The sequence below is a fragment of the Vidua macroura genome, chromosome 6 (assembly GCF_024509145.1).
Source record: "Vidua macroura isolate BioBank_ID:100142 chromosome 6, ASM2450914v1, whole genome shotgun sequence".
Lineage (NCBI taxonomy): Eukaryota > Metazoa > Chordata > Aves > Passeriformes > Viduidae > Vidua > Vidua macroura.
Window position 1 is genome coordinate 4622057 of NC_071576.1, and position 13687 is coordinate 4635743.

The 13687-nt window shown below is 44.2% G+C and overlaps 1 protein-coding gene and 1 non-coding gene across 2 annotated transcripts; one reads left to right on the forward strand and one right to left on the reverse strand.

The window, feature by feature from the left end:
* On the forward strand, window positions 1-11067 carry ACTR10 (actin related protein 10). Its single transcript, XM_053979658.1, has 13 exons — window positions 1-162; window positions 1582-1654; window positions 2197-2279; window positions 3182-3290; window positions 5018-5125; window positions 5306-5373; window positions 5648-5727; window positions 6700-6735; window positions 8044-8123; window positions 8218-8291; window positions 9112-9193; window positions 9826-10027; window positions 10592-11067. The coding sequence occupies exons 1-13, from the start codon at window positions 86-88 to the stop codon at window positions 10771-10773; spliced, it is 1254 nt and encodes a 417-aa protein (XP_053835633.1). The 5' UTR covers window positions 1-85; the 3' UTR covers window positions 10774-11067.
* Window positions 11068-13598: 2531 nt separating this feature from the next.
* Window positions 13599-13671, reverse strand: TRNAK-CUU (transfer RNA lysine (anticodon CUU)). The gene has a single exon. It is a non-coding gene; the product is annotated as a tRNA-Lys (tRNA).
* Between the last annotated feature and the right edge of the window lie 16 nt (window positions 13672-13687).

The window sequence follows — 13687 nt, forward strand, 5'->3', positions numbered from 1 at the left end:
CGGCGGCGGCTGAGGGAGGCGGAACGGGAGGGAAAGGGAGAAGGGAGCGGAGGAAGGAGAAGCGGCAAAGGGAGGCCGGGCCGCGATGCCGCTGTATGAGGGGCTCGGCAGCGGCGGGGAGAAAACCGCCGTGGTCATCGACCTGGGACAGGCCTTCACCAAGTGAGTGCCCCGCACTGAGGTCGGGATTTGGGGGTGTCCGGTCTGGGGGAGGGGAGACCTTAGAGCCCCTTCCAGTGCTTAAAGGGGATCCAGAGAGCTGGAGAGGGATTTTGGACAAGGGGGAATGGATTCCCACTGCCAGAGGACAGGCTTAGATGGGATACTGGGAAAAAAAATCTTTCCTGTGAGGGTGGGGAGGCCCTGGCACAGGGTGCCCACAGAAGCTGGGGCTGCCCCTGGATCCCTGGCAGTGCCCAAGGCCAGGTTGGGCAGGGATCAAGCTGGGAGAGTGGAAGGTGTCCCTGCCCGTGGCAGAGTTCGATGGTTTTAAATTCCCCTTCCAATCCCAACCATTATTTCAAGAAGAATTATGTGAGGTTTCCCCCTTTCTGTGGTGTTCTCTGGGGTGTGGAGCTGGTAATGAACAGCCTGCATTTTTAATCTTGTGTTTTAGATTAAGACAAGATTTAGCTCGAGTGCTGAAGCAGGAATGCTCGCTATATTTTTAGTATTTCACCTCGTGGGCCAAAAGCTTTGTTACCTGGGAATGGGAGGATTTTACAGATGGGGACAAGCGATTCCCATGGGTGGCTTTTTGTGGATTCATGTTGAGTGGCCAATTGTCCCAGGTTGGGGGTGCTTGTGAGCTTTTATTCCCTGGGCATTGTTTATCCAATAAAACCCTCTTTTGGAAATGCTTTTTCCATGAATGGTGTGATTTTAGGATCTATTTCCAGCGTTCACTCTCATAGAAGTAATAGCAGCTGAATTGTATGAGAAGTGTCTGATCTGTTCCAAATAAGGCTGAAATTAGCCGAAAGTTCAAGGAAAACTGCCTGTACACACTGGGACTGTACAAGTATCTGTTTGAGACAGAAGAAGAAAATCAAATTCTGAATTGTGGCTGTTTCAAGATTTTTTTTTTCTGAAATGATCCAACATGTTGACAGCTGCCAAATACCAGAATCAAACATTAATTGACTTTTTGTATTAAAAGTGCTCCAAGTCCAGCAGCTTTAAAGAAAACTGTAGTTTTCTTCAGAGATTTGTAGTTACTGGGAGTGACAGGGATGAAACAAATATCAGGCACTGAGACTAAAATAAACCTTGAATTCATTTTGATTTTAATTTCCTTTCTTCAGTCCATGGTTCTTGTGTGTTTGAGGAAGACCAGGTGGCTTTCTGAAAAGTTTGGTATTTTTATCGTTTTGTTGAGAGAGTCAATTAAAAATACACAAAACCTTTATCTTTTAGTGCATCTTTAAATTTATCTCCAAGTGGCTGGAGAGGAAAACTGTGTGCAAAACCCCTCTCTGCAGTAACAGAATGCCCTAATTCATTACTCTTTGATGGTCCCTAGGCCCAGGGGGGGGTCAAGTGGTGGCTTCAAATAATCAGGTTTTTAACATTTTCTTTCAGGTGTGGGTTTGCAGGAGAAACAGGACCAAGATGCATCATCCCCAGTGAAATCAAGAAACCTGGTGTCTCAAAGGTGAGCTGTTTTTATGCTGTTTGGTGTGTTATGGCATAGCAAGAATTTGCAGATGCTTTTTCTGGCCATCACAAGCCATTTTTCACTGCCTGAATAAAATACTCTGAAATATTATTATATTTTTCATTATTTTAACTGCTGCTGTTAAAACCTGTGAGTAGGTGCAGGTTAAGTGTGATACCAGTACTGGTGTGTTAATTGCTGCTCAGCCCCCATGGAACTTGTGTTTTGGGGCATTTATTGAGAAATTGCTTTGCCTAGTTATGCTTTTATTTTCTTTTCATTTAGTAGAGGGTGGGAAAGTTGCCTGTATGAAAAATTAGCATTAATTAACTGTGGAATTCAGTTATAGGGTGGGTTTATGTGATGTTTTAAGGGCAAAGAGCAAATCAGGCAAGAGTGAGTATTTATAGATAATGTCAGATTAAATATATATTATTTATGTGTCTTATATATATCTTTATATATAATGTGTGAATATATATATATATATAAATCACTGCCCAGCATTTGAGCTGACTGAGGATGTTCTCCCTTCCCAGCCTGTCAAGGTGGTTCAGTACAACATCAATACAGAGGAGCTGTATTCCTACCTGAAGGAATTTATCCACATGCTGTATTTCAGGTAAGAGACACCTCCCAGGTATCCAGGCCTTCCCTGAGCACTTCCAGGGATGTGAGCAGGGGATGGACTCTGCCTGGTTAGATAAGAAAACTGACATAAGGCTTTGCAAGGGAATTTGGTGGTGCTGAGATCCAGGTTATCTTACAAAGAGTTCCTGTCCTGCAGCAGCAGTTGCTCTGTAAAAGCAGAAGGTGTTTGATAAATTACCTTTCAGCTGAGGGATTTATAAAGGGCCTGAGGAGGGGCAGGCATTATCTCAGGAGTTGCATTGATTTTGATAGGGCTGAAACTCCTATCAGTGCAGAATTCTCTCCACAGTGGTTTGGAAGGAGGAATCTTTATCTGTGGAATGTTTTTACCTCAGCAATACATCTCTTTATTCTGTTTTTAGTACCCCTACAGAATAATGAAATTGGACTTGGTCTTTTCTCTTTGCTTCCAGTCCATATTTTTGCACAGTGAAAGCCATCACAGGGAAACCAGGATTTAATTTCTGTGCCTCAGATCTGCTGTGGCCTGGGTTGTTTTCTTCTTCTGTCCTAGACCACCACTTTGCAATTGAAAATAGGACTATTTCATCCTTTTCCACTGAAATCAGAGCATCTGAGTATAAGAGTATCATCATTCTTATGTGCTTTATGACACTGGATAAGCCATTGATTATTTATTTTTGTATTACTTTATATTGATTTAGAAATGTATAATGAGTTCCCTGACTTTCTTTTAGGAAAGCATTGGAGTTTTTAGATTTGTGAAAAAGACTTTGGGGTCTGCTGTAGCAAATGCTATCTAAATGCAAATCTTTAGGATTTTTGAGGAAAATGGAATATGACTGTAGGATAGATTTCATAATAGCTGCTTAAACTTCCCAGTTTTATTTTGCACATCTTGTCCTTTTTTAGGCATCTGCTGGTGAATCCCAGGGACCGGCGTGTTGTGATCATAGAGTCAGTCCTGTGCCCTTCACACTTCAGGGACACCCTCACCAGGGTCCTTTTCAAGCATTTTGAGGTAAGTGTTTGACAGAAATGTGTACTTTTGCTCCACATTGCTAGGAGGAATTTTGCTTACAAGTCAGTACCAGATGTGAGAAAGAAAAAAAAAAAAAAAAAAAAGGAAAGAGTGAGAGGCATAAAGAAGTAAAATCAGTTGATGGTGTGAGGAAGTAGGGTATGGAAGTTGGATTAAAAACCATTTTGTTCCACTCTGACTCTTCATGAGCAGCAGCAATTAACAAGGCTCTGCAAGGTTTCCCTGGCTTGTAGCTAATACAGCTCACAGTGCTCTGTCCCAGACAGATCCAATAATCCCCACTGAGCACTGCCTGGAGCCAGGATTTCTATTGAAACACTTCTTAGTGCCCTGTCAGCAAGTCTCATGATTTCTGCCACAGTCAATATCTGCCTAGCACATGGCTGTGCTCATTTAGACAAGAACTTACCTGAAATCAAATATCTGCTCTGCCTAATCAGTCTTTTTGAAGAAAAGTTGTGGGAAAAAGAAACCTGTGGCTACCCCATCCCTGGCAGTGTCCAAGGCCAGGCTGGATGGGGCTTGGAGCAGCCTGGGATAGTGGAAGGTGGTAGAACTGGATGATCCTTAAAGTTCCATCCAACCCAACCAGTCAAGGATTCTGTGAAAAGTCTGAACCTAATTATTGCTCAGTTGTAGCAGGAAATGTTTTAGAAGGTGACTCCATGCTTGTTCAGTTCAGACAGAAAAATGTTTAAGGTTTTTCTATAAAAAGTAGTGAAACCAGTTTGACTGCAGTACTTCTTCACTGTCCTTCCACAGCACAGTTTACCAACTAATCTCAAACTCCTGCATAATTCTTTCTTACTATTGGTAAAATTTTCTGATGACTTCAACTTGCTGAAAGATTTGAGTTGGTTTTTTGAGGTTTTTTTCCCTAATCCCTTTTGCAGCAATAAAATGTCTCAGCTAAAGCACATCCCATGCAAAATGGTTTGTTGAAAATGGCTCATGTATTCAGTCATATTTTGATGGAGAGACTTTCTAACATGTTAAGAAGCCAGTTAATACTGATGGAAATTTAATTATCTCTGGTTTCTATTTTTCTTCTTGGTGCAAAGAGTGGTTTATAAATGCAGGGTCAGTATTTTACCTTCTTGCTCTGGGTTAAGGATCAATATGTTTCCTTTAAGTGCAGGATTTATTGAAATTTCTCATTTAATTCACTCTTCAAAGTGTTCTTTTAATTGAACTGTTGCTTTCTAGGATACTTGATTTGTGGAATTCTGGGAGAAGGAAGTCATTCTCATGTAAATTTAACTTGAGTTTCCACATTGTTTTTCTGAGAGTGTTTCAAACAGCCTCTTCTGTTTGGATGCAGCAGTGTTTGTCATAAGGCAAAGTTTTATGGATTTTCTAGCTCTTTTATTCACATCTTCAAGTTTTTACAGCTTTTGGAGTAGCTTCTTTCATTTTTTTCAATAACAATAAAAAACTGGACCTGAGTTTTATAGCTAACACTTGCTTTTCTTACAAGCCCATTCCAACATCCATCATTACTGAAGTACCTGGTGTGCTCCACAAAGGAGATGGACACAGAATTGGGAATCCTGTTGTATTTATTCATTAGATTAGTACTGGAATAATTCAAGATACAGTTGTTTGGGTTTTGCTTTTAAAATGCCATCCAGGGAAGGCATCAGTGCTTTGTTTCTTTTTTGTTTCTTTTTCCCCTTCTGCCAACTTTGCTTTTGGTTTCTGTGTAGGTACCTTCTGTTTTGTTTGCTCCAAGTCACCTGATGTCTCTCCTGACACTGGGGATCAACTCTGCCATGGTGCTGGACTGTGGATATGCAGAAAGCTTGGTGCTGCCTGTATCCTTTCATTTTCAGTGGGGCTCTTGTGACACATGAGATATTTTTTTTACTAGAAATGAATTTTGGACAAAAATAGTTAGAAGGTGGCTAATTGTAGGGATTGTAGAAGGGAAAAGGCATTTAATTCTAGCAGACTGAAAACAAATGAAAAAGGAGAATTTCCTGATCTTCCTGTAGATCTATGAGGGAATTCCAATCCTGAGTTGCTGGGGTTCCCTTCCCCTGGGAGGAAAGGCAATCCACAAGTAAGTTCATAGTTATCCATTCCAGATTACAAATGATTTATTTGTGAAAGTTCCTCTCTGACCATGAGCAAAAGTTCCTCTTTTACATCTTAACTTTAGAGTTAAAACTGTGTGACTGTTGCTGATGTGATAAAACCTGTGGGAATGGGGTCTCCTTAAGTTTATATTTAGAAGGATGTAACTGGAAGGAATTAATCCTGTCCCTGGAGTGTAGTCCAGAGAGGCAGGCTGAGTTCATGGATGTCTTTCCCCACCCTCCTGTGCACTGTTTTAGGGAGCTGGAGTATCAGCTGTTGGAGCAGTGCACGGTGGATACGGGACTGGCCAAAGGACAAAGCCTTCCCTCTGTGATGGGTAAGGACTGGGAGGGGGCATCTGTGCTGGGAACTCCTCTGGGGAAAGGGTGTTAATCCTAACAGAGAACAAAATGGGTTTAGGATTCACTGTGTCTCTTGTGGCCTACCTGCATGAATTCTTTCTTGCCATCCTGGCCTGGATCAGGAACAGTGTGGCCAGCAGGGGCAGGAGGTCATTGTTCCCCTGTACCTGGCACTGCTGAGGCCACACCTCGAGTGCTGTGTCCAGTTCTGGGCCCTCAGTTTGGGAAGGAAGTTGAGATGCTGGAATGTGTCCAGAGGAGGCAGCAAGGCTGGTGAGGAGCTGGGAACACAAACCCTGTGAGGAATGGCTGAGGGAGCTGGGGGTGCTCAGCCTGGAGAAAAGGAGACTCAGGGGTGACCTCAGCACTCTGTACAGCTCCTGAAAGGTGGCTGTGCTCAGCTGGGCTTGGGCTCTCTCTCCAGGCAGCACTGACAGAACCAGAGGACACAGTCTGAAGCTGTGCCAAGGGAAATAAAGGTTGGGTATCAGGAAAAAGTTTTTTACAGAAAGAGTGATAAAGTTCTGGAATGGCTGCCCGGGAGGTGGTGGAGTCACCATCCCTGGGTGTGTTTAACAAAGCCTGGATGTGGCACTGGGTGCCAGGGTTTAGTTGAATGTTGGGGCTGGGTTGGACTCTATCTTGAAGGTTTCTTCCAACCCAGTGATTCTGTAATTTCACAAGTATATTATTTTTATGACAAGCCTCTTCTCACAGCAATTTTGAATAAAGGCTGAGATAAAAGTTCTATAGTAATTTTTCAGTCTGTTTTGAGCAAAGACAAACTTACTTCTCTTCTTAATCTCTTTTCTGTTTTGGAAATCTTTGAAAGCTGCTGTCAGAGTGAAAGTTTAATATATTAAATGTAATTCAAACTTAGAACAAAACTTTAAGTAGGAAGAGAATTTAAGAATGAAACTAAGTTTTTGCTTTTTTTTTTATTTCAGGCTCAGTCCCAGAAGACATAGTAGAGGATATAAAAGGTAAATTTGTTTGCTTTGTTAAACTCTAGTGTATGAAATTGTGCAGTAGAGTGTGATAATAACGAGTATGCAATATTTTACATTTAGGAATCTATTTCTCTCCTCTGCCACATTTATTACCTCTTGGATGAACTTGTGTTGTTCTTCCTCTTCGAAAGCAAAACCAGGTTTTGAATTCCTCTTTCACTTTAACCTCTGTGTTGTTAAGTTGCAACTTTTAGATGTATTTGATAGGTGGGCACAGAAAGAGGATTGCACTGTTGTGCAGTCTTGTTTACAGATTAACTAGAATGGCTCAGTTGTTGCATCCACTCTCAGTTTGCATTAAAGTCAGTTTTTCAAAAAAAAAAAGTATTTATAAAAGATATTTTGGTGTGTTAAGGTAGGCAAGAGGAGACAAGAACTACATTTACTACAGCAAAGAAAAGTAGAGTCTTTCTTTGGGCAGAACTTGGATGAATTCCTATGTGATTGTTACATGTGCAGCAGATAGAAAAAGATGTGTTTTCCTAGAAAACAGTAACTAGTATGTATCCCTTGGGTCAAACTAGGAAGAAATCCATCAGTCAAATGCAAAATAAATACAGATGGTGCTTTATGAAATGGAAGTTGCTTTTTTGATTCCTGGATTTGCACACTTTTTCTGATGAGTTGTGTTTTCTGTGCAGTCTTTTGGAACCAGAGACACCAGGCTAGGGATGAAATTGTTGCAGTCTGTGTGTTGAAGGGTTGTTTCTTTGGGACAGCAGTTTATGGGGGAGATGCTCACCTGTACCAAATACAAATAATTAAGTGTATAATAACAGTAGCAGCTGGGATACAAATGAGACTGTGCTCTGTCAGTGTTGTCTGGAAGCAGAAAAACCCTTTGGAGTTCTCAGGGTGTCGAAGAGTTGCAGTAAGGAAAATGTTGCACGGTAGGAGCCTGTTTAAGAAATGAGCAATGCCTCATTTGAAGCTGTGGTGCAAAGCCTGCAGTGAAGGCAGGATACAACCCCTGGCACCTTGAGGCACCATTAGGAGCATCCCTCTGGCTTTAAACCTTGTGTGGTTAGTGTGAGAAAGGACAGGCAGGATTTCCAACATAATTTCAGTGTCAGCTTTGTTTAACTGGTGATCGAGAGAGTGCCTGAACTCTGCTGGAGAGTAGAGACTGCTTCTCTTTGCATTTATTTGATAATATATTGGACCAGCAAGGGCCTGGAGTGTGTGTTCTTCTCTAAATTAAGAAAATGGCTGGTTTTGCTGGTGATGAAAGGATCCAGCAAGGCCTCACTCGTGCCCCTCTCTTCCTTCCCCTCTGCACAGTCCGCACTTGCTTTGTGAGTGATCTCCAGCGGGGGCTGAAAATCCAGGCAGCCAAGTTCAACATTGATGGCAGTGCTGAGGTGAGTGGAGGATGAAGCTCTTCCTGCTCTTTTGAGGTGGCTGCAGCCTTTTTGGGGCTCTAAAGTAATAATACAAGTCTGGTTTTGTTTCCAGCGTCCCTCACCGCCTCCAGATGTGGACTATCCTTTGGATGGAGAAAAGATTCTCCATGTAGTTGGCCCCATCAGGTGAGAAGTGCCATGGCAGAGTATTTGTCATTACAAGGATGTATTTCAACTCTAAAAGCACATAAGTTTTCATAAAATTGGATTTTAATGAGACACTTGCATATGCTTTTAATGCCTCTAAAATGAAAGCTGTGTGCTGGGCACAGTGCAAGCCCATAATGGGAGGGGGTGGCTTCTCTAGAGCCCCAAGGGGAGGATGAGAGCAGAGAGATTGGAGGGATGGGGAAGAGAAATGAGTATCAAAGCCTGATAAAAGGACAGGCTTAGTGATATGAACAGGGCATTTGAACCTGGAGAAAAGGAGGCTCAGAGGAAACCTCACTCTGCAACTCCTGCCAGGAAGATGCAGCCAGGTGGGGGTTGGGCTCTGCTCCCAGGGAACAAGGGACAGGACAAGAGTAAAGGGCCTCAAGTTGGCTTGGGGAGGTTTAGATGGGATATTAGGGAGTCTTCACTGAAAGGGCTGTAAAGCACTGGAACAGGCTGCCCAGGGAAGTGGTGGAGTCACCATCCCTGGAAGTGTTCAAAACGTGTGGATGTGGCACTTGGGGATGTGGTTTAGTGGTGATCACGGTGCTGATGCTGGGTTGAGGGCTGAATGTGATGACCTTAAAGGTCTTTTCCGAGGATTCCATGGCTGTCCCAAGGAGTCCAGGATTGTCCCCTCCCTGCTGGCACTGCTGTGTGCACGGGCTGTGTGACAGGAGTGACAAAGTGTTGGCAGCAGGAAGGCTGGAGTTATCTCCAGCTCTGCTGTGCCTGAGTTCAGCTCGGTGTGGCTCTGCTGCTCATTAACACTCACTTCCTGTCTGTGCCACAGAGACTCCGTGGTGGAAATCCTCTTTGAACAGGATAATGAAGAGACATCTGTTGCCACTTTGATCTTGGATTCGCTTGTTCAGGTATTTTTATATTAGAAACAGCTCAGGGAATGCCTCCAGCCTTGGATAACCTGCAGTTAAAAATGACTCAAGACTTTGAGTCCTGCAGGCTGCTGGTTTACCTGTGCTAGAATAAAATCAATTTGGACATCTTTATTGCAGGCAGTATATGAAATTTATTGCAGAATTCTTTCTTGGCATATACAAATGCTTCACTTCTTAATATATTTGGAAAAAAATGCATCAGAAAACCACTATAAATGGAAATTTTCATTATGTGGTGGTGTATACATGTTAATTAAAGTTGGCTCCCTGTAGCTATTGATGCCATTTCAATAAGTTTGCTGAGATGCAATTTATTGGAGAGCCATGGACTTGGCTGATATGACAAACATTTCAATTAGAATTCTTTATGAAAACAAATTGTTTAAGAAGTTCTGTGCCTGGAGCCTTCACCTCTGCACCTCCAGGCATTTCCCTCACATTTCTCTCGTTCTCTTGGTTATTTTCCAGCTAAATATGAGAAAACAGCAATTGGAGGGCACAGAAATGGACTGAATTTCTAAGGGACCTCTGAATGGCTTCAGGCTCAGGCAGCTTGATTTATTTGTGTTTTTTTGGTTTTTTTTTTTTTGTGTCCCTGTTTGCATTAGTGCCCCATAGACACCAGGAAGCAGCTGGCAGAGAACCTGGTGGTGATCGGGGGCACCGCGATGCTGCCGGGGTTCCTGCACAGGCTCATGGCTGAGATCAGACACCTGGTGGAGAAACCCAAGTACAAGGAAGCTCTTGCCACTAAAACCTTCAGGATCCACACTCCCCCTGCCAAATCCAACTGCGTGGCCTGGCTGGGAGGTAAGAATGGGAAAAACTGGGAAGCAGAGGTGAAAAAGAACCCTTCCAAGTGGGATTTGTGGTGAATAAAACCTTTTATTCTTAGGGTTAGCAAACCAGAACAAACCTTTTATTCTTAGGGTTAGCAAACCAGAACAATTTCTGTGCACCAAATTCTGTGATGCTTTTCTTCCCTGGTCAGCTGCCGTGGGCTGAATCTTCTCACAGCTGGTGTGAATTTGTGGTGCAACTTTTTGGGGGTAAAAATTGCCCTGAACACAATGGTGTTTGGTTGAAGTGCTTCAGATAGAAACTTTGTTGTAAGAAGTGGGTCAATCAGGCCAGGTTTGCTGTCAGCAGAGAGCAGATGATTCCTTGTTTTCAGTTACTTTCCAGGGATATAAATGGAAGCAGTTTGGGACTAGCTGGGCTACTGAAAAGGAAAGCAGCAATATCCATTCATCCCTTTACATTTAAGGGCAGAGCTAAAAAATCCCAGTTGAGAGTCTCGGTGGGAAGAAATAGAAAGATAAATTCTCCATGGAATTAATGCAGTTTTTTTTTTTTGCTGTTTTTTTTTGCCAGGAGCAATTTTTGGAGCTCTCCAGGACATCCTTGGGAGCCGCTCTGTGTCCAAGGAATATTACAGCCAGACTGGCCGCATTCCCGACTGGTGCTGCCTCAACAACCCCCCTCTGGAAATGATGTTTGATGTTGGAAAAGCACCCCCACCACTGATGAAAAGAGCTTTTTCCACAGAGAAATAAGCACTTAAATTCCACACGAGGATTCTGCCCCATTTCAACTGCATCCATGTGCATTGGGGTTCTGGTTTTGTTCATTAATTTGTGTGTAACACTATTAAATATGAACAACGTGGGTGTTGTCAGGGTGTAGGCACTAACACTATTTAAAACCCTGTCCAGTTATAGTTTACAAACTTAACTCTGGCAGCTCCTCTGCTCTTTTGTCTTGTTTTGGAGAAATTCTGTCCCCTCATGAGCTGTTCCCTACTGAGTTGTTTATTATTTATCTGTATAGTAAATTCATTGCTGAGAGAATTTGGTTTAAGATGTTTTAATTTTAAGCATGTTAAGAAGAATGAACAGCACTAGGGAAACATCTATGATAATTCTGAGTGCCAAATTCTTTATTAAAATATTCCACCCTTGAGTCACATGTGAAGAAATAGTTTGGGGTTGTTTAGCAAAGGTAGTGGAACATTATTTCCCCTTTTGTAAGAGTTTTAGCAGAGAACTCTTCTGCCTGTAATCCTCTCATCATGCTGAGCTAAAACCTCTCCCTATGTCTCCTCCAAGAAAGATTTCAGCAGTGTAAGAGTATAAATTATTATAAATTAATTATAAACAGGTGTGAGGTCAAACTTGACTCAGTGGCTACATGGTGACTGCTGGTATCTGCTGGTTACTGAGGTGTAAATCCTACCCTGAGGAGCAATTTTTGTCTCAAATTTGGGAAGATAAATATAACATTTCTTGGGGTGGTGAAACCTTTTCTTGGCACAAACGTGCTTTTTGTGACAGATCTCCCCGTGCTGCCTGCTGCCCACCTGCTGTGTGCCTGAAGCACGACTCTGCAAGTCAAACAGATATTTTAAGAAATCCTCTTCTGGTGAGCCCTAGCACAGGGAATGTGCTGCAGCACTTCAGTAACTCCTGCATGGTTTTGTCAGTGTGTTTTACCTTAACAGGTGCTGTTAGTTTTTATAGTTGTGGGATGAGGTTGGTGTTTCAGGGATCATCTCCTGGTGCTGTTCCAGGCTGGATAAACAGACAGAGTCTCATTGCCAGGCACAGAGAGCCAGCCTCAGGTGTACAGAGCATGCAGCCTGAGCTGTGCTGCTCATTTTCAGTCACAATCTGGGTAATTTGGGGTGCAGGTTATGTTTTACCTCAGTAAGAACTGAGCCAGAGCTTCCTGAGAGAGGAATTTGCCATCAGCACGAGTCCCATGGAGCTGGGAGCTCCTTCCCTTCTCAGCGGGAAGGAGTCAGGAGCTGAAACTCCTACAGAGCTGTGGTGGTGCAATGATGTCATTTTCCTGAACTGCAGCAGACTGCAGCTGAGGAAATTCAGGATATTCTCAGCCCTTCCTTTCCAGGGGTATTTCTGTGCTGCTCTGCGCACGTACCCTGGGACTTCTCCCGGCGTGTTCTGCCACCTCATCTTCCTTCTGCCCACTCACATCTCCTCCTCTGGGGTTTCTGCATCACTGAACAGCCTCAGCTTCTTCTGTTTCACGTGGCAGGGACAGAATTCCCAACTCCCATGTTACTGCTGGGTTAAGTGCGGAGTCCCAGGACCTGCTAAGGCAGATTTTTATTTCGTTGGAGGAGTGAGAAAGACTCTTAATGGCGTGCCCTGGGAAGCCCTCAGAGATCACACCCTACATGTGTAATGGTGTAGAAATGGTTGGGTTTTCACCCTGACTGTTGTAGTTCTTCTGTCCCTGGCACAGCTGTGGGATCCATGGATCCTCCCAGCAGACAAATTCAGAGTGTCTGCCTGGCTTAGCAGGAAGGACAGTGACAGACACAAACCCCTGCAGTAACTGGAGGATTTCCCCCTGAGGTTCCTGATTCTGGACTGGATGCCATTCCAGCAGGTTGGTGTTGGCCAATTGCAGACAGCTCCAGGTGAGTCCTGCTGACTGGAGGAGGGTTTTGGAATATGGACGAGCCCATTGTGGTCTGCCTGTGCCAATGCTGCATCAGCAGGAGCTGTTCCTGGGGAAAAGTGGCTTTATCTCATTCCCTCATCTCCCTTTTCATGGAATCAGATTGTCTCAAGTCAGGAGGGACCCCTAAGGCTCATGGAGTGCATCTCCCTGCTCCTTGCAGGACTACATAAAGTAAATCCTATGGCTTTAGGAGAGGATTGTCCAGATGCCCCTTGAGCTCTGGCTGGCTGTGAGCACTTCCCTGGAGAGCCTGTTCAGTGATGGACCAACCCAAACCACAGAATCCCACAGTGGTTTGGGTTGGGAAGGACCTTAAAGCTTACCCAGTTCCACCCCTGCCATGGCAGGGACACCTTCCACTATCCCAGGCTGCTCCAAGCCCTGTCCAGCCTGGCCTGGAGCACTTCCAGGGCTCCAGGGGCAGGCACAGCTCCTGTGGGCACCCTGTGCCAGGGCCTCACACGCTCACAGGGGTGAATTTCCTGCTGCTATAAACCCCCAGCTCCCTTCCTGTGGGGCTGCTCTCCTGTAGTTCCTGTGTTTAACCATCCTAGATGGAGAATCCCACCCTGGCTCTTGTTACATTTCCTATGGCAGGTGCTTGCCCAGCTCTCTGCTTTATCTCTGTCATTCCCCTCTGTCTGCGAGGGAGCCCGGAGCTCCTACTCGATTAACATCTGTTTCCTGCATTGTTTATTAAAAAAAATAAAATGTCCTGGGGGCCGGTGTTTAGTGGCCACTGCCCAGCTCCTCACGGCTCCCACTTCGTTACGCGCGTCCTTCCTGCAGACAGGTCACTTACAAAAACTGAGTTTTCCGCTCATTTACGGGGGTTTTCCCTCAGCACTCGGCTTTTCCCGCCTGGAACCCTCGAAGAGGCTCAAAACTAACACGCCCAACGTGGGGCTCGAACCCACGACCCTGGGATTAAGAGTCCCATGCTCTACCGACTGAGCTAGCCGGGCTCTGCGAATTGCGCTC